The sequence below is a fragment of the Nannobrachium achirus genome (genome assembly GCF_963921795.1).
Source record: "Nannobrachium achirus genome assembly, chromosome: 19".
Classification (NCBI taxonomy): domain Eukaryota; kingdom Metazoa; phylum Chordata; class Actinopteri; order Myctophiformes; family Myctophidae; genus Nannobrachium; species Nannobrachium achirus.
In genome coordinates this window covers 29,110,514-29,132,190 of record NC_137826.1, presented here as the reverse complement: position 1 = coordinate 29,132,190, position 21,677 = coordinate 29,110,514, and the positions used below count along the sequence as shown (strand labels likewise).

At 41.0% G+C, this 21,677-nt stretch overlaps 1 protein-coding gene across 1 annotated transcript in view; it reads left to right on the top strand.

Moving 5' to 3' along the window:
• The window catches only part of mlxipl (MLX interacting protein like), a 28,525-nt gene extending 25,780 nt beyond the window's left edge, over nt 1–2,745 (top strand). The window contains exons 12-17 of the mRNA XM_080749812.1: nt 449–567; nt 698–820; nt 1,325–1,452; nt 1,641–1,764; nt 2,154–2,283; nt 2,394–2,745. Coding sequence (XP_080605938.1) covers nt 449–567; nt 698–820; nt 1,325–1,452; nt 1,641–1,764; nt 2,154–2,283; nt 2,394–2,563 — 794 coding nt within the window. The 3' untranslated portion in view covers nt 2,564–2,745. The remainder of the gene's footprint in view (nt 1–448; nt 568–697; nt 821–1,324; nt 1,453–1,640; nt 1,765–2,153; nt 2,284–2,393) is intronic.
• The last annotated feature ends 18,932 nt before the right edge of the window (nt 2,746–21,677 follow it).

Sequence of the window (21,677 nt, the reverse complement as noted above, 5' to 3'; positions counted from 1 at the left end):
GACTGATATGCATTGTGACCCTCTGGAGTGATTGTGAAAATATAGTGTCCCTCTCCATCATCAAAGTTGCCCAACCCTGTTCTAACTGCACAAGAAGATGAAACACTCCTTTAAATGGATGAACAAAAAGCTGCCACTGTCATGTTTTTTTTTGGCATTATTAAACACTAAAGCCCTATTTTATTCTTTGTCATAATGATGTGGTGAAAATTGTCGATCTTCAAGCTCACAATGCGTCATATCGTGGCGCAATGTGAGCTTGTAGGTCAGCGTTTTTCAGCTATTTTTTTAATGTTTTGAAAACATATAACAACTTGCCCAAAGTAGGGAAGGATTAATGTGATTAAGAGAGGATTTGAGTATTGTCCCATACATAAATCCCCCAAATAATGAATGTCATGTTTCCCTCTAGAAATGCTCTGTCCTCATCTTTTTTTCTACATTTTAGCTAGTTTTTCAGGGCATCCAGACCAACATCCAGACCAACCAACAAATCCTATTGACAAAGCATCCAACCCGGAGTCCCCGCTGTCTTTCTCTGGGCATGGTAAAATAGAGTCACACAAGGTAAATATACAGATACTTTACCATGTTTCCCAAAGGTATGACAAAATTAGATGGCGTATTTTCTTTTTGCAGGATTCGCTGTGAGTATGAAAAAGATCTCACTATGATGTCTAAACTGTGCTTTCTGTAGCATGTAGAGACCAGGCGGATAACTCACATTTCAGCTGAGCAGAAGAGACGGTTCAACATCAAACTGGGTTTTGATACGTTACACAACTTGGTGACAACCCTCAGCTCTCAGCCAAGCATAAAGGTACAACTTTTTGCGTGGTCCCATGGACAGACAGCAGTAGCCTACAACCTAAGATTGTGCTTGTGATGTTCATATGATAGATACCATTTAAGTGAAAGGTCTATGACGTCTGACATCATACAATGACACAGAGCATGACCTTTATGCCCATATATGGAGATACCTGATGTCATCAATAGTCACATTTGCAAATTTGTATGATGTCAGTGTGATGTAAAACGGATGTGTGCCCATATATGGAGATCTCTGTATCTCTCAGTCCTTGTCCCCTTTTATGGGCATATTGGTTGGATCGGCGGTTCTACTGAAAAAAGTAAGAACAGTAACGGCAGAGGAAATAGCTAAGAACGTAGGCAAAGATCTGAGCTATCTGTGTGCGAAAGTTGGAGTCTGTAGAACCAACCATGTGCTGTGAGACCCCTGTCATGCAATTCGGGCCTCGCCTTCAATTAGTAGTTGGGATTTAGAACCACTGTGTTAATCCGCATCTGTTCACTGGCACAGATCAGCAAGGCCACCACATTGCACAAGACAGCTGAGTACATCAGTAAGATGCAGCAGGAGAGGGCCCAGCTCCATGAAGAGGCTCAGAGACTCAGGGAGGAGATACAGCTCCTCAACTCTGCCATCAAGTGAGTGAGACAGCTTACTGCCATTTGTTGACTAGGGTTCATGCCATTTACTCTGATGTTGTATGTCACTAAGAGCATCTGCTAAATGTTTACATTGTAAATTGAATACTAGTAACGTAGCCATGACCTAATTTATGTCATTGCATTTAGTAAAATTACATCCAATATCAAATGTCTTGTGTATACAGTGTATGCCAGCAGCAGCTGCCTGCCACTGGTGTGCCAATCACACGCCAGCGCTTTGACAGTATGAGGGAGAAGTTTCGAGAGTATGTCCGGGCACAAACACTGCAAAACTGGAAATTCTGGATTGTATCCTTCATAATATAGATACCTCCTGTTATAGGACAGAAAATGAATGTTTCATGTCTGTGGTTAAGAAGGTTCTGTTCAAAGTGCAGGTTTTAAGACAACTTGGGTATCTATTGAAACATGCATCACATTGCAATGATATCATTGTCACATCAGCTTGCCAAGGTATTAAAAATGCCCTAATAATTGCTTAAATGTGAGTTTTAAGGGAAGCGGTTCACAAATTATTTCTTGCATTAAAAGTTTATTTAAAATCTTGCCTTATTGCCAACTTTGCGCCATATATGCAGAATATCCTTATTTTAATTAACTATTAAATGTATTTTATTGGTGTATTTGGACAGATAAGACATGCTATAATTCAAATTGCTTTCCTCAACCATTGTCAGTTCAGCATCATCATTGAGCCCTTGTTTGAGTCCTATAATGGGATGGTGTCCACGGCGAGTGCGGAAGACCTGTGTCGATCCACACTGTCATGGCTAGAACAACATTGTTCCCTGCCTTCTCTTAGACCCAGTAAGTCTGTCTGTGTTTTAGATAAGACTGCCACAGATCCCTCACGTTGTTGTGCACTGCATCTGCCTTTACATAATCACTAACTATCATCTGTGTGTGCATCCCCTCAGTGGTTCTGAGTTCACTCCGTCTCCTGAGTACATCCACGGCTATCCTGACAGACCCCAACCTCCTGCCAGAGCAGGCCACCCTGGCTGTCACTCAGGGCAACGCTGCTGCTGCTGCCGTCTTGGATCACTCCTTGCAGCTCACTTCTCGGGACAACACGCAGCCCATGTAACCGTGAAGGACACATCATTATGGAACACTATGTAACACCGCCTTGCATCTTACAGAAACCGATGCTCGCCTGCAGAGGAGACCTGTTCACTTAATAATGGACAATCCTTTTGCGATTTCTCATGCTGCACAACCTATTGCCCCTCCGGGGAGAAATAAAGTTCTATCTTACCTTACCTTTAATACCTTACCTGAGGCCCTATGTACAGTATAGGCTTTATCCAATATTTCCAAGAATGTTATTTAATCAAGTTTATAGCATCTTCTTACAATTATTTTTAAGCTTAATAATCAATCTTATATTTTAAGGCTCATTCGTCTCTGTCAAGCAGAAATTCAGGTAGTGTTAAAAGATACAGTATCTATCAATCCACAAGCTGTGAACAGATTGTTTTCTTATCGAAGATGATAACAGCAATGGCTTTAATCTCTGAATGTTTTTTTCCCCTTCTTTTTTATCTCAGGTTATCATTGTGTGATAATGTAATATTACATATTGACGCTCAGCATAGTGTCATGGAGGCAATGTTATTGATAGAGTAAACATCATTTGTTTGTCATAATCACATGAAATGATGTGTGTGCATGCATTTTAACGTTGGGCAAGACGAGACAAATCTATGAACCCATTTTTATTTTAATCCCCTTTTAAAAACGAAACAGAAAGGGCATCCTTGTCTTTAAATTGCACTAGATGGCGCTACCCATTTGTCTCTTTGTCACAAGATGATGCCATTGTTGGTTGGTAGGATGCAGGAGCCCCTCCAATCCAGCAGGCGGTACTGCGCTGTAAGTAGGACGAGAAGCGCAGTGGATGTGTGTTTTTTACAAAGCTCCTTCAGTGCGCTGTCCACTTCAGCACCACAGGCAGCGCAGAGAGGAGACACCATAACCACAACATCAGTACCACTCGCTGTCCCAAATACAGAACATTCACCGCGGACAGACGGCCGCCGCCACGACGCCAACACGTCCCAAAGAAAGACAAACACTGGATCAGGTAAGAGTTTATCCATGAGAGCCGTCATGGTTTCCGTGCAAATAGGATCAAGTTGGCAAAGCGCGTGCTAGGAGGGAGCAGAGCAGCAGCAGAGATAATCTCACATCGGCTGCCTTCCTGGTGTGGCAGCAGGGCAGCTATAAACAAACACTGACTTGAATTTCTTTCTTTTTTTTTAAACGTTTGTTTTGTTTGTGTTTTGTGCTTGTGTTGCTTATTAAAACATGGCGTTGTTTAGTTCACTCAGAGACGCTGCGAGAGACGGTAGATTCAAACCGTACCGTTACCGTAGGCTTACCGTACGGTACAAAGACCGTTGTTTTGTGGCGTTATTTGTGAATCTAATCGTCTCCGCTTTGCAGATGTCCGTGGGTTGATTTCCGCTGCCAGCCAGTCAGCAGTTGTCTGCCGTAAACAGTAAACCCCTTCTGGGTTCTTTTAAACCCGCAACCAGGGACGTGTTTTAATGAATAACAAACCGGCATTGTAACGAATCTGTATGGTAGATGGTCCATCCTTCTATGAGCCATCTTCAACCGCTTATCCGGAATCATTGTTACGGGGGTAACAGATTGTGTTCACGCAATATAATTAGCACATGCATCTATTCTGCAGTGGTTGGAATCTTGGAAAGGAGGCGATCTCCCTACTCGGAGAATTGTAGACCCTGGTGTCGGGTAGGACACCTTCCGGTTGATAAGTAGTACTACCTGAAGCCCATAAGTGCAATATGTGGTAAAGAAGGGAATGAAGGCGCTGAAATCCTGGGTGGACATGAAACTCACGGATTGCTGCTTTAAATGGAACTCAAACTAAAAAAATAGACCTACATGTTTTCTGACTAAGATGTACACATTGAAATATTAAGTGATGATTTTACTGCGTATCTGCATGCAGTGAGAGTGAGACTGTATATTTAGATTTCTCATTGTTGCAATAATTGTAACTGCTTTGTAATAGATTATGATATAGAGGAAAAAAAACGTTTGCAAGTGTACTGCATTCTCTTGTTATTTCATGCACAGCAAGAAAGAGCTTTTTATTTTCATGTTAATTCATTGACATTATTCTGAGCTCATACTCTGTCTGCAGTATTGATGGCAATAGAACATACATACCAGCTTATGCAGACGTTGCCTTTATAATTTATATAATAATTGGTATGATTAACTTTTTGTCATTTTATCTGCATTGTGTGTACACGTGTAGGTCTTTTCTGGTGTGCCCGTAGGCTAAACATAGAAGGCTATACTTTCAAAATGATGGTCCGATCATAAAAGGCACAATTTCACCTACTGTAACTATATTGCTTGTAATATTTCTTGGTATTGCTGACTTTTAAACAAGGCAATCCTGTTTTCCCAAATTGTGAGTGAGTTATACATTAGCCTATAGTTCTTCTTGTGCTCATGGATGATTGATGGAACTACTAACCTAAATGATGTGCAAATGTTTTGAACCCCACTGGCACTTTTCAATTGTCAACTCATTGGCTCATGCTACAGTGCTATGCACATATATAGTGTTGTGTTGTGGATCATGACATTGTATTGTGATGTACAGCAACAGAACGTATCAACAATTCATATCAGTATTACAATTAATTCCCTAATCATTAAGTTATTGTCTGCTTTAACAGATATCACAGCCAAGTCCATGGTGTCTTACTCTGATAAAGAAAGGGGGGAAAAGAGTGATAATGATTCAAGGCAGCCGATAGCGTTAACTTAATGTTCAGTATTTTCTTTGGGAAAACTAAAAGAAAATATTTTCTTTTACATGGATGTGCCTAATGAGTTGAGGCTTATTTATAGTTTAATGTAGGCCTACAACGGTATCAGTTGCCAAAAAGTAACTGATTTTCAAGTTAAGAAAATAAGTTATTTTCCGAATTAAGCTTTAGCCTTCACAACCCTAACTATGCACCCAGGGAAGATATGCCCTAGTTGGGTAAAACTGATATGGGGATTAAGCCTACTTTGTATTGGAATATGGCGGCACACATGAGGGTGAGAACGGAACCATAACACGTCTGCCTTCTCCTGCATTCTTTGCATTAACAACATTTATGCCTGTCACAATTATTACATAATCATCCAATCGCAATTATTTGACATAATCACAATTATTTTGTCATAATCGTCATAATCGTTTCCATGTTGAAAAATGTTCATATATATATTTTTTTAAATAGACGATCTACAAGCTCACAACATGTTGCGACACGAGCTTGTAGATCTGCTATTTCCACTATCAATGTTATTTGATAGAAGTTGAGCCTTAAGTTGTCAAATATGTCAGTAATTTCTTTGTATAGTTAGGTTATGCGTCATATCTGCCATGTGCAAATTCAAAGCCTACAAGCCAAAACTGAAATGTAATTGTCAACAACAAAAACACAATTACATCGTTAATCGCAATTATTTGAGTGACAATTATTCGTCATGTAAAATGTCATGATCGCGACAGCCCTATATTTCGAACGTGTACACATTATTGTGTATCATTATTTTATGCTTTAACTATTGAAAAATAGCAGATATACAAGCTCACAGCTGCGAGCTTGTAGATCTGCTATTTTTGAAAAATCGTGAAAATTAGAATTTTGACCCGATTCTATAAGTGTCTTTTGAATCCTTCTAAGATGTTTTGTTTGTGTTTCTATGTCAGCAATCTGGCCAGCCATCGTCAAAGAAAAGGTCCTTTTCACTTAACTGGAGCTCAGTTAGTCTGTTCTCGAGAGACTACTATGTCAGTGGTTCTCAAACCTTTTCATGTGAAGGACCCCCAAAATTATATTTATTTGGCCACGGACCCCCATCTCAAAACATTTAGTTCCAGGGACCACCCAGAAGCAAAATTTGAGTTACAAACGTTCGCTTTGAAAATACATATGTTCAAAGATTTGCACACATTTTTCACGACTTTTTCAAAAATAGCAGATCTACAAGCTCGCGGCGCGGCACTCGGTGCCCCGCTGTGAGCTTGTATATCTGCTATTTTTCACTGGTTAAAGCATTCAATAATTCTAGGCCTAAATGGGTTAACATTGCTCTTTGGCGAGCAGTGATATGGTTCTCCACCCCCCATTCTCACAATGGCGATCTTCACTGTCCCTCCTCAGCACCCCCATCCTCCCTACAGACACACACCAGGCCCACTCCTCCTGTCCTATTTTCCTCATCCCCATCCTCACTGAAGGACACACAGTATCCAAAATGTGGGCTAAAATGGTAGAGCACAGCAGGGCATCTGCTCAAATTCAAGGAGAGTCCTTATATAAACAGACACTCTGATCTGTCTGAAACACTATTCTCCCATTCCCCTTGAAATGGGAAACTGCAGTTTGAACAGGACAGGGTTGTATCAACTGCTGAAGTGTGCAAGGATGTTGGGGCTGGCCAGTATGATGATGTGGTGACATTATAGTTATTGGGACAATGACTCTGAAATGAAAACACTCACCAAAAGTCCTATTTACACACAACAGTAATGTAAAATAAATATTTAATTACATTATTTAGAGCTAATGAGAAGAAACAGAAATGATGAGGACATGTTATTGGAAAAGGATTTGGCCTTGCTTTATAACATTTTATAACAAAGAATTTCTAGTATTTAAATGCTGAAATGTTGAGATATTGTAAAGTTTGTTGTGATTATCTGCTTTCAAGAAGAATGAAACTGCTCAAACATTGACGCCTTGAAAGAAATCTGAAGTGTTATTGCTTTTATGTGTGGAAATCAGCAATAGAAGTTAATTTTACATAATATTTTTCTACTGTCAGTTGTGTTGTTTCTAAAGCTATTTCTTCCAAATTGCTCAGAGTTCTGCTTTGCTGTGGAATTTGCTGTGATTCTGCATGCTCTGTGGACAATGACCCCTAGTACAGATGTTGGTGAGCTCATGACCTTTATTCTAGCACCACCACCCTTGGGCCAACATTTCCACTTGCATAAAAGTGGTTCTCAAGATGGAGTCCAGGGACCCCCAGGGGCCCTTGGGCGGGTTCCAGTATCCAAAATGTGTTAATACAGCATCACAATCATTTTAACCACTTCATCCGTATTTTATAATATGTTGGCTATTCAAAAATAGCAGATATCTAAGCTCACAGTGCGCCACTTTGTGCAACGCTGCAAACTTGTACATCTGGTGTTGTGAGCTTGAAGATCTGTGTAAAATGTTGGAAATAGTTTGCATTATTCAACAGGGAAAGTAATAATTGTGACTGGCCAACCTATATTATTTTTTCTTCTGAGAAAGCAAGCCTGGCATCAGAGGTTAGCATAGGCATAACCTCGCATCACCAGGCTTTCCGCTGGGGGAAAGCCTGGTCTTCGTTTACTAAACGGGCCGTTTGATCCGGTCGGGAGCGGAAGAGCTCCTACGTTTTTCTGTAGTCCAAAACGGACTACACTTTGGCCGGAAACAACGACCGGAAACAGTTTCAACCCAGTTTAGCGCATGCGCAAGTAGTTAGCGCATGCGCAAGTACGGGTTAAAACTGTTTCCGGTCGTTGTTTCCGGCCAAAGTGTAGTCCGTTTTGGACTACAGAAAAACGTAGGAGCCCTTCCGCTCCCGACCGGATCAAAAGCCCGAAATTGGAAGCCAGCCCAGGCTAGCATAGGCATAACCCAGCCAGCGCGATTTCCTCATTCCTCTCTGTTGCATCCTTATATTCCTTTGTCGTTTTGTTTGATGGCCTACATATTTTTCCAATGCATATCCATGCCTGTTTGACGGATTGGACGAGATTTCGAAGCTCTGGGTCCAAAACGGAATGAATATTTAATGTGTAAAAATCTGCGGTATGTCCATTCAAGTGAATGGTTCCATTAGAGGCGGCTGTGATTCTCCAAGAGCATATGGCTGCAGGGGTGGAGTCGGCTCCTCTCAGATCTCTCTTGTCAGATCTCCCGTCTCAGGTGCAACAACGGCAAGTCTACAGGGTAACAAATCCTAAAACAGTAAAGAGACGTATCCGACTTTAACCGCAAAAATGACACCTCCAACGGGGCTGCTCACGGGGAATTCCCGGGGACCACTGCTCCAGGGACCCCTGGAACGGACGCAAAAGTGGACGCGTTGCCTAGTGGAGAACGGTTCGAACCTTTAATCGGGAGTTTACACTGACTCCGATCGATTTAAATATGAACCATGACTACAAGTACAAATACATTATTTGTTATATTAAATAGCTACTGAGTATAGCCTAATGTAGGCTGAATGAACAGGGGTAGCCTAAAACGCTAAGTGTTTCAGCTCTGCCTTGGGTAGCTGCATTGTTGGAGGCTATGGGCAGGGGCGTCACAAGGGGGGGAGTGGGACTGAGTTACTAGGGCCCAAGGTGGAAGGGCCTTAATTATTTTATACTTTAGCTATTGAAAAATAGCAGATATACAAGCTCACAGCGCAGCACTTGCGAGCTTGTAGATCTGCTATTTTTGAATCCCCCGATGAAGAACATTCATGTGGGCCCGCAGTGAATCCTTTGACCCAGGGCCCAGAATTTGGTGCGACGACTCCCTTGGCTCCATCGAGCTAAAACTTTTCTGTAATCGCGACCATTTCACGCCAGAGATATCATATGTTATAGATTTATAAGCAATCGGCATGATAAGAAACATGTAGGCCTAGCCTACATTTGAAGCATTTTATTCTGGTTGTTGTGCAATGGAGAGAATAGCCTACCCCATTTGTCGCCATATAGGCTGTTTAAACACACCATCATCACAGATCAAATAAATACATTAACACCGTTTAGATGTTAAATTCACTTGTAGGTATATTCATTAAGTGCTGCTATTTGTTGTCTCAGTTCATATGACAAGACTTGATGAAATTCACATGCCGCCCAGGTCAATGACACTAATCATTATGGCATGAATCGATCTAAAGAATAAAGTCTGTGATGATAATGTTGGCAATGCATGCTTTTGGCTGATGTTAGGCTTAATCAGTAGCTATTTAATTCTCTCGAGACAGAGTAGTAGCGAGCGACCGAACTTTTCCTTGACGATGGCTAGCCACATTGGTAGCTATTTAACATAACAAATGAGGTGTTGGGTGTTATAGTCATGGGGCATATTAGCCAAAACAGTGTATTCATATCGATCTGAGTCAGTTAAAGCCAGAGAGCGATTTCATTTTACAGTATTCCTCTGCTGTTTTCTTTTAATAGTCAAATAGTTTAATATTTTTCCAATGCATGCCAGGCCTTGTTGACGGATTTGGAAGAGATTTCGAAGTTCTGGGTTCAAAACGCGATGGGCAGTGTGTTGACATACATCCTCCATGCTGACAGTGAATGACTGAGTGACGGGCTCTGACAGAAGTCAGCTTCAAAGCTTGTCGTACGTAGCAACAGTAACGAGGGCGGAGAGGTGGGGGCGCGGCCTCCGGGAATCATGGATTGTAAGCATGTTTATAATCACAGCTCATCATATACCCCCTCGCTCAGCTGACCCAGCCGGGGTGATCAAGTCCCGACTTTACGTCCCAGTAGCTACCCCCGATCAGTCCCATTAGGGCCACACACCCCGAAACTACTATGTCGAGACTGGGAGGGGCAATCTGGCCCCCAGAGTTAGTGTCGAAGTGACCTTGAGCAAGACCCTGAACCCCTAATGGTTCCCGATGTGCAGGTTGGTGCCTTGCATGGTTTCCTCTGCCCCTGTATGAATGGGTGAACGTAACAATCTATGTAATGCGATTTGGATAGGGTTAGGCTATATAAATGCACAATTGACCATTTTGCATGTACTCCTCATGGTCATGGTGATGCCATACCAAGCCACTTTGCGTTTTGGCCTATAACTCTTGAACCTTATGTCATACAATCAAAGCAGAAATGTTCTTTTTGTTTTCATTGTATTTATTTATTTACAAATTAGGTACAGTTTGTCTGTAATTGGCTTCACAAATGTGTGGGAGAGGTCTATTTCTTGCAAAGAAACGGCACATGAAAGTAACATCCAATCAACTGAAATAGGAAAGCTTGCTTCTAACCTACCCTCACATTCTTGCATCGCTTGTAGTGTTGTATATGTGTGGTACATGTGTATATATGGGTGTGGGTGTGTCTGGACTGTTTGTCTGTACTTCTGTACATCTTCTTTCATCTTTCCTGCACTGTGTAGCTCTTCACAACTAAATCAGGTCGTCTATACTGTAGGAACTGACAATGACTCTAAGATTAGATGCGGTATGTCCCTTCAAGGGACTCTCAAGGGACTCCCTTGAGAGTCTGAACGAACTACTCAGAAATCATCCTTGACCGTCAAAAGTTCATTAGGTTTTACTTTGCAAGAATTTGGTTTTCTGAGCCCATATCGGCAACTTTGCATTTGAGGGCAGCCTCCCTGTGAGGGAGGGACTTAAGCAACTCAAAAAGATCAAGAAGAAGCCTGATTTATCTTTTGATCAAAGGGAGTTATAGCCCCACATTCCCTCTCATCAAGCAGTGGAGGGAAAAAAAATGATAAAATCTAGAACAAGGACCAGAACTGCATAATTCCATTTTAAATAGCCTGTTTTTGTCCTCTTTTCTCCTCTGTGTGGTGGGGGATTGACTTTGCCCTCTGAAAGTTGATAGTTGCTTAATCTGGAATTAATTAAGTAGGCATCACACAGTATTTTACTCAGAACTATTACTCGATGAAACGTTGGCCCTGTTTATTTCCTATGTTTGTTTGGGAGCAAGGCTGTTTTCTATCAAAGGCAGTTTTCTATAAAGTCGGGACAGTACACAGGTCGTGAATAGTCAATACAGTCATGAGAACTCTCTCTCTCTCTCTCTCTGTGTGTGTGTGTGTGTGTGTGTGTGTGTGTGTGTGTGTGTGTGTGTGTGTGTGTGTGTGTGTGTGTGTGTGTGTGTGTGTGTGTGTGTGTGTGTGTGCATGTGTGCTTGTATTCACTAGTGTCCTCTGGGGATCCCTTTCCTCTAGTCCACTGACTTCAGATGTGCTTTGAAGTTCCCCTCACTGGAGAGGTGGGGGTGGGTGTATAAGGGTGTGTATGTGTGTGTAGTGTAGTGCAGTGGTTCTCAATCTTTTCAGGCCCGACCCCCAAAATAACCATATTTTAACTGGGGACCCCCGCCACCCCACCCTGAAAGGCATTCAGAGATGAGGAATTACATTTTGTATAACACGGTTCTATTGTGAAAATTGCCGATCTAGATATAGTATCTAGATCTGCTATTTTCACAATGTCTGCCTCTAATATTTGACAATTTGGTCAATGAGGTTCAGAGTTACAGTATTAAAAAGTCCTTAAATTGTCATTTTAGAAATTTGAATATACCCTCTATACACTTAAACTTTATGATGGTTTGTTTACTGTTGAGTGAGAAAACAATGTTTTACATTAAGCTAATCATCTGGGGACCCCCCAAAACCTCCACCGGCTGTCTGTCTGTCTGTCAGTCTGTCTGTCTGTCTGTCTGTCTGTCTGTCTGTCACACGTCACACGAGGCCGATTCTTGCAAAACACATTTTTGGACACTGCTCCTACAGATTTTGCCCTAAAATCACGCAAAGCCGTACACAGTATCTCTACAGTCATGTCATCAACATGGATCTGTCCCATTTCCCATATTCCCTCCTGATTGGCTATTATTGCCTACTAAGTTTGTGTATGCGACCTGGCGGTCGCTTATCTCCCGATTTAGCGAGTCTTACTGGTATTGTTAATGTGTGAGCAGTTGGTACTTTGAAGACATACGTATGAAGAGAGGGAGTAGGAGTTTTGTGAAGAGGGACAGACAGACAGACAGACAGACAGACAGACAGACAGACAGACAGAGGGACAAGTAGGAGTGGTGTGTCAGGGTTTTTCACTAAGCTGCTCATGTAGCTCATCTCAGTCCACCGCTGAATAATGGAGGGGAGTAGTGTCCGGTTCCATCAGGTGATCCAGGGTGTGCTTTTTGGAAGGGCTTTGTGTGTGTGTGTGTGTGTGTGTGTGTGTGTGTGTGTGTGTGTGTGTGTGTGTGTGTGTGTGTGTGTGTGTGTGTGTGTGTGTGTGTGTGTGTGTGTGTGTGTGAGTGTGTGTGTGTGTGTGAGCCATCTTTAGACTGACTGTGAGTGAGAGAGTGTGTGTGTTTGGGTGTGGGCGTGTGTGGGTGAGTGAGAAGAATGGTGAGATGTGATGAGAACAGCTGCTGTGCCCAACTCATCCTCAACAGAAAGCCATCTGCTGGGGTGCTGACTGTAGATAACCCCCCCCCACCACCACAACCCCTCTCCTATTGTCTCTGAAACACACTTAAACACTTAAACCCTCCATGCTTAATCAAACAGTACTTGGTAATGTCTTTTTTTCATAATTCACCAAATCTCTTTGGCGATCTACAAGCTCACAAAGCGTTTCAGCAAACCATGTTTGCCAAATCTTCCCCGCAGAATAGGTTCAAGTGTTAAACACACTTCACTCACACAAAACACAACCGCAGCGGTCTTTTAGGTGAAAATATTATTCTATAGTGCCTACTGGTAGTGCATTCAGTTGCCCTACAAAATCATATATACTGTATGTAAATCAGAGCGACAAACATAATCAAGACATTTACTGTATTTATAGTTGTACTTATTATTTGTAGCACTGAAAGGTAAATTCTGTCTCATAAGAAAAGCTGAACATGGATGACTGTTATTTCGGTTCTGTTTAGCTCAATGTTTGTCCAGAGCAGAGGTCAAGCGTATTGCAAATACAGCCCAATTACCTTCCTGCAAGTGAGAGCCCAGGAATCAATGGCAAAATATGATTTCATTAACAACTTATATTTACCCGTAAGCGAAATGTAAGTAACCAAACAACCCAAGGTCATATTTCTGCTCTTAAGCTCTGTAACAGAGATTTACACAATACGCGTGCGTGCGTGCGTGCGTGCGTGCGTGCATGCGTTCGTTACTCTAAAACACAGGCTACAGTAACATACATACATACGTTATAGTGTGTGGGAATTTATTGTTGCATTAAAATGCATGTCAATGTCATATTTCACTTTGACACAAGGGCGACATTAGTCATGCTAATCTCATGCTAATAACACACATCAAATTGTATCTTGGAGATGGATGGATAAGTAGACTGTGAATGCAAAATAGAGGTTGACAGAGAAAGATTGCAAGTGCAAAGGAGAGTCACTCAGTCCCACTTTCAGAGCTACCATGGAGCTCTGGAGAGGACCAGAGGATCCACTATAAAATTCTGAGTGTTCAATTAACTCTGAGTGTACAAACGAAACCAAATTTGTACGCTCTCCAAGTTACAGAACCTTAAAGGGATATTTCACTTTAAAAACACGGCCTGCTCACCTATTGCGAGGGTAGTATGAGTCACCAGAAAGAATAATAGGTGTTTTTAATGAATCGATCATGGTTAAACTGGAGTTTGAAGTTAAAATGGGTGTGTATATTTACATAAAATATCTAAATATTGAATCAAGCAAATCAAAATCTGTTCAGGGTGTTCATAAAAGCCTGATTAGACGATAAAATGACCAAAGGTTTTTTTGAAAGTGAAATATCCCTTTTAAGTGTCCATTTGTGCACTCTTGGAGTTAAAATAAATTAACTACACTAAGGATTGTGTTGTAAACATTGGATGATGACTTGGGGGAGGGGGGGGCTCTTGTACAGGGTAATGACATGATGCCTCCGTAACCGCTTGTTTGGTGAATTAGAAGCTCTTGTCTTGTATGTTAAAAACAGGATTTACGTGAGCAAATAATGCTGTAATCCCCCTGTTGTGGGGTTTATGTGGTCTATTTCAATTATGGGTTAGGGTTATGGTAATGATGGCATTTACTTGCATCACGTTCTACTCTTTGAATAAACAACTTTATCTTTATTGCTTGCCATTTTCAATAGGTATGTCTTAAGTTTGTGTGTGTGTGTGTGTGTGTGTGTGTGTGTGTGTGTGTGTGTGTGTGTGTGTGTGTGTGTGTGTGTGTGTGTGTGTGTGTGTGTGTGTGTGTGCGTGCGTGCGTGCGTGCGTGCGTGCGTGCGTGCGTGCGTGTGTGCATGCATGCGTTTTTGTGTAACCAGTTGGTGCCTCACCTTAGGTGAAACCAAGATGGATGTATTTAGCAGGAAACAAAAAAACAAGAGCAGAGATGAACTGGGTGGTGAAATTCCCTTTACTTTTATCTCAGAGAGATGGAGGGGATGGGGAGGGGGTGTGTGGGGGCATGGTGGAGAATACATAGAAGCAGGAGACATTGACACAGGGAGTTAAAAAGAGGGAGGAAAAGATGAATGCTTCTACTGACCGTCAGGGGCGTCACATGGGGGGGGGGGGGGGGGGTAGTGGGACTGAGTTACTAGGGCCCAAGGTGGAGGAGCCCTAGTAACTTTAGCTATTGAAAAATAGCAGATATACAAGCTCACAGCGAAAAGTCGTGAAAATGTGTGCAAATCTTTGAATATATGTATTTTTCAAGTGAACATTTACTCAAATTTTGCTTCTGGGGGGGTCCCTGGAACTAAATATTTTGAGATGGGGGTCCGTGGCCAAATACATATCATCTTGGGGGTCCTTGACATGAAAAAGTTTGAGCACCACTGACATGGAAACAGTTTTCTTGCACACATTTTCAAAAATCTTCAAAAATAGCAGATCGTGAGCTTGTATATCTGCTATTTTTCAATAGCTAACATTCATGGGGGGCCCGCAGTGAATCCTTGTACCCAGGGCCAAGAATTTGGTGTGACGCCCCTGCTGACCGTTTCCATCCACCTCCCCCTCCCCCCCTCGCCCCCCAACATTGTGGGAATTCATATCAGGCTCCCTGTCTGCAGTCTTCTCAGTGCCTTTCCAATATTTAGACTGGCACACTGAGGCCAGACTTCAATCAATCTGGTTCCTTTGTGAGAACATGGACTGTCGCGGTGATAGAGTGTGTGTGGGGGTCTACTCTTGATAAAATCCCCAGCATGAACGAGGGATTTGGACACGTAGGAAAGCTGGCCCTGTTGTATGGGGCCAATGCTAAGCCAATGACATTTTGATTGACCTTGATAGAAAGATTGAACAGGTGCTTGGTTCGAGTTCAGGCCAATGTTCCCTTCTGTGTGTTGTGTTTGTGTGGAGGTCAAAGCTATGCCTGTACAAATATCTGATCCCTGTCAGGGAGATTTGCACAGCTGTTGTGGGGGAGGAGTGAATCAATCAAGCAAGTATGATTATTCATACGTGTACGTGTGTGTGTGTGTGTGTGTGTGTGTGTGTGTGTGTGTGTGTGTGTGTGTGTGTGTGTGTGTGTGTGTGTGTGTGCGTGCGTGTGCGTGTGCGTGTGCGTGTGTGCGTGTGCGCGTGCGCGTGTGCGTGTGTGCGCTTGTGTTCTCATCTCAGTTTAGACCTAAATTATGGCTGCCTAATTTTACTGCTGAAATTATAATCTTGACTATCATGCTTGACATTGTGATATGATTACTTATATGTTTAGTTTTTTGTCTATCTTTTATCTTATGTCAACATTTTGAATATTTAACTACATTAGATGATAAGTAACATGACTGTAATACTATTGCATTGTTTTGATGATTATTGATTGTGGAAACTAAAATAGACTATTAATTGTGCAACCCTGGCCTGAATTCATGGGTGAAGTCCCTTTGGTGTGTCAGTAGTTGCTCCAGAGTACGTCAAATTTAATTGGATATAGTCGCTGTTGGGCAGAAACCTTATATGTTCATAGTTTCTTTTTAATTTCTTTAAAAAAATAAGTGCCCTATTTTATACTTTGTTGCATTACAGCGTTTCACAAAAGTAGCAAACATAGCCGATCTAAATGCCCACAACGCATCGCATTTATTTGAAAACTTTAGTTACTTGTTACTTTGTAGATATTAATTATAATATAAAAAAAACATACATAAACCACTTTAGCCCTATTTTATGCCTTGGCTATTTGAAAATAGCCGATCTACAAGCTCACAACGCGTTGCGATGCAACGCGTTGTGAGCTTGTAGATCTGCTATTTTTATTTTGGCACTTTAAGTACATTTTGTACTTTCTTTTTCTTTTTTGGTACATTTTGAATACAGGACCTTTACTTGTAACAGAGTATTTCTACATTGCAGTATTGATACTTTTACTTAGTAAAACATGTGAGTACCTTTTCCACCACTGCTGTAAAACAAATTGTTTCCATTTTCTGAATAATAACGGTTTTGCACATACAAGGTTTCCACCCGACAGCGACGATACCAATTCAGATATCTGATTGGATGCCCGGAGGCCTTCATTCTCTGTCTGACTACAGAGAAATGATGCATAACCTCTTATCCTCAGTCTTGTTCAAAACATAACAATGTGTGTTTGAACTTGGCATATTAACAACCCCTTAATTTCTCCATTGTATTTCTTTTATTAAGGGGGTGTTAAGAATCTCACAGTTAAAAGGGCTTTGGGGAACTGTGGTTCTATTGTTTTATTAATATTGGTGAACAATGCAATTTGTCCCTAATTACCAGGAAGTCCATGGACTGTAACATTCAGAATGTGTATGCATCGATGCCTAAGCCCTCACTTTCTGCTTTTTCTTTTTTCTACCCCTCAGTCAGTTGCACATATATTTGTCATGGAAATAACACACACACACACACACACACACACACACACACACACACACACACACACACACACACACACACACACACACACACACACACACACACACACACCCCGAACACAGCAGTGGCAAGTGTTGTTAGGGATTTCATATTTTAAGCCAACATGGAGAAAGTTTATTTAGCTTTTACTCACAATTACAGTCTCAAAGAGCTTAAGAGGCCCTCATTGTTTATTTTATTCTTTAAAGACATTTTTGCAAGCACACGTGTCACTTTGTGAGCTTGTAGTAGCTCTACTATTTTCAATAATTCTTAATCTTTTTATGTATTTATGGAAATTATTTTCCTTTTGTTATTTTATTCATGAAATACTTCATTAATTAATTGTTTTTAATTATGAAAAGTTGCAATTTTTTGTTATGGTTTAAACCTTTTTAAATCTTTTGAAAAAATGTATGAAACGATAAAAAGGGGATATTTACTCGCGACCCATAAAAATTGGCCCGACCCACTGTTTGGGAAACTAACTGGCTGACCCACCAGGCAACTCACAGGCTGACATTTAACCAAGGAAACAAAACACCCTTAAGTTAGGCCTAGCATTATTGAATGCTTTAACCAGTGAAAAATAGCAGATATACAAGCTCACAGCGCGGCACCGAGTGCCGCGCTGCGAGCTTGTAGATCTGCTATTTTTGAAAAAGTCGTGAAAATGTGTGCAAATCTTTGAATATATGTATTATTAAAGCGAACGTTTGTAACTAAAATTTTGCTTCTGGGGGTGGTCCCTGCAACTAAATATTTTGAGATGGGGGTCCGTGGCCAATACGTATCAGTTTGGGGGTCCTTCACATGAAAAGGTTTGAGAACCACTGACATAGTAGTCTCTCAAGAACAGACTAACTGAGCTCCAGTTGAGTGAAAAGGACCTTTTCTTTGACGATGGCTGGCCAGATTGCTGACATAGAAACATAGGTTTTTCAAAAAGCCTTAGAAGGATTCAAAAGACACTTATAGAACCGGGTCAAAATTCTAATTTTCACGATTTTTCTAAAATAGCAGATCTACAAGCTCGCAGCGCGGCACTCGGTGCCGCGCTGTGAGCTTGTATATCTGCTATTTTTCAATAGTTAAAGCATAAAATAATGATACACAATAATGTGTACCCGTTTTAAATGGGTTAAACCCTCAATCAGCTGCGGAAAAACTCCCAAGAAAATTGATGCTTAAGAGTCACAGGCAGCATTACTAGCTCTTCTCCTTTGTCAAGTGCTTTGATGCCTGGCATATCTGTAGTAACTAGTCTCTCTTGAGAGAGAGATTACAGGTAATGGACATTGATAGCGGCTAGTGAATTATTTAGAAGCTGTACCAGACAATGTCTGCTAGACACACAGTCCCAGACAGGGATTTCAAACCCTGATATTTGACTGATATGAAAGTATAGGCAGAGAGATAAGATGGCATGCCCACCAAGGCGTCTATCTTCCACTTAATCAACCCTCTCAGACTACAGGCAGCACTTGAGAATCTCCAGCCACCATTTGAGAGGGTGAGCAATATGGGAGAGACGTAGCACTGACAATATCAGGCTTTTTGGAATACTAGTTCTAATCTACTTTCCCGTAGAATCATAAATATGACTCGGGTGATAAAATATCAGCTTCTTTCTACTTACATATCTATCAACAATATAATATACCTTTGAGAGAGAGGGAGAGATGTGCTTTACTGAAAGAGAGTCGCATAGGCTGATGTTACTAGCTGGATTCATTCTTGATCAATCTTCCCCTCAGCTGTGACTGAGCCTGTGAGTGACATCCAACGGTAGGCATGGCATAAGAAGACATTGCCGTTATCAACAGAGGACATTCGACTGAGATCCGATACTGTCACTTCCTTTTACAGTATGTCCCCAAACCTCTGTCAGCATTCTGATAAATCGTCCATAAACAATTACTCCCGATTTGTGAGAGCACTGGCAGCATGGGAAGCATCTTTATCAAGCCTGTGACAGGAACATCGCTCAGAGTAAAATGAACTCAATCTTGCTATGTTGTAGTTTCCAGAATCCACGTTTTGAAAGTTTAGAGGTTGTAGAGGATAATTTAACAAAAATCTAAGTTGCCCAAAATGTAGTGATTTGTGATCTCTCGACTCTTATTATTTGTGATTTTACACTTCAGTCATTATTGGAAATTTGCTTTTTAGAAGATCTTCAAATCCTGTAAAATATTGTTTGCCACATACATTCAATATTGATTTTACACTTTACTTGCCACAAAATATAGGGCAGGGAAAAAGTCTGATTTTGTAATCTACTAGTTGGTATAAGTATGCACTGTTTTAGTTAAATGGGGTATCAACGCCCTCTACAGGCTCATGAGTTCACTTCATAATGCCTGAAATGGGGAAAAAGAAAAACCGTTGGTATCACAACAAGCTCTTTATCAGGTACTCTGCAGTCCATGACAACATGAAAAGGGAGCTTAATTTACTGCCCTTTTTTGCATTCCCAAAAATAAGAAAAGATTAACCTACATGAGTAACCTTCTTTTTTCTTTTCTCCTGAGAGAAAAGAAAAAAAGCCACTGTCTGTAGCTTACAAGGTCAGGTAAATTTGGGACAAGCTCACTAACTACCTATCTATTTAGCTCAGGTTGTTTTCACGCTTAGTTTCAGTCTCTCTCACGGTTCATGAATCAAGCGTTGTTTTAGATTTGAGACAAAAATAAACATTATTTTCGACTACAAAAATAGCAGATCTACCGCCTCATAGACGCACTATGAGCTTGTAGATCTGCTATTTTAGAATCTTTTTTTGTGCAAATCTTCAAATAGGTCTATATATTTTTTATATATACTTTGCTTCTAGGAGGTACCTGGAACAAACAATTTTTTTTGTAAACTCTACCCCTTATGGGTTAAAGTTGAAAAATATTTGATTTATAAGATTGTGTTGTGTCAAGGTTTGATTTGACTTCTTTTAAATTGACGACTGGGCTGTGCTTGAGCATGCTTTCCATCCTATATTAAAATTGCTTTGTGGGTGGACGGTGGTGGTCGGTGGGTGTCACAAATGTAACATGCCCATATATGGAGATCAATTTAAACTAGATTTTTCAAGATGCATCAGTCAGATTTTTCAGATTCCATTATTATTGTTATTATTATTATTATTATTATTTGTTTTCATGTTTCTGGGAAGGACTGGCCATCACAGACATTGGACTAAATTTGCACCTATGTCACAAGAATCAAAGTTTTTATTTACAGGTTTTATTTAAAGTTACTCATCATCATCAGTTACTCAATAATTTTTCAAGAAATAAATTCAGCATGGAAAAATCTACTAACAATGTTGTAAGATCAAAACAACCAATTAATTGGTTGAGAATTCAATTATGAGGGGACAGCTTTATGCCACAAAGTGAACATTTGTATGTCATGGCTATTTTGGTGGTGCAAAAACAAAAAAGCATCAAATAATAATATAATAATGCAAAGCCATTGTACTTTTTTGTCATCTCTACAATCATTTGCAATGACACAGAGCTCACCAAACAACATAGGCAGGGCAAACAGCAGAGAGCTGATGAACATTCATGGCCCCCGGCTGGGGAGAATGTTTGGCTTTATTGCTCCCTATGGATCTCTCCTGGGAAAATTACAAAAAAGCGTATTGTTTGAGGTGGAGATGGAGGTATGAGGTGAGAGGTAGTTCAGGCTCTGAGCTCCTCTGAGGCTGCTGCTTCACCCTCGTTAAGTCACAGGGCCGCGATAGCAGGCAGGAACTGTGGAAAGAAGATGAAGATTAAGTGGGACATTTTACTATTGCTATTGTGTTCAACTGAGAGCATTTGTCGCTGGCAATATGGAGCTACGATTTACCAGTATTACCACCGAGGCCTGCTTATATTACCAATCTGATAAAAGAGACACTCTGACAGCCTTTGTGTCTGTAAGCCTCTCGTGCCTATAAAAGATCTTTTGTTGACTCTCACTTTAAAGGGCTGTCATTTCAAAGTCCCGCTTTCTCGCAATAAGCAGTTGCTGGTTTTGTAGCTTCAGCAATGTAGCGTCTTATCCTTTATGACGCTGTGCAGTGCTGTTATTGGATGATAATTGTTTAGTAGTGAGGAGAATGTGTTACTCTTATCTGCTTCTCCCTGACTTCAAGGTTGCAGTTGGAGTGAAGAAAGCAGACACACTCTTCCTTGGGGATGGATGAGTAAAAGTGTATCTTTAAGAGACAGTTTTCCTTTAGTATTTTATTTTATTATCTAACTGGTGAAATGCATGTACTGTAGCTCTCCTTTGGCTCTATGCAGTTCCATGCAATATGCAACATGACCTGACGAAGATGTATTAACATGTTTGTCACGTTTATTTACCTGCACCCTGTTAATAAAGGAAAGGCTTCAATTGTCTGAGTTTGCTCCAGTGCCTTCTTTCTTCATGCCTCACGAGACCTGCTCCTGAGATGCACCGGAACAGCCTGAACGTGGCTCGAGGCGCGGTGGAACCTT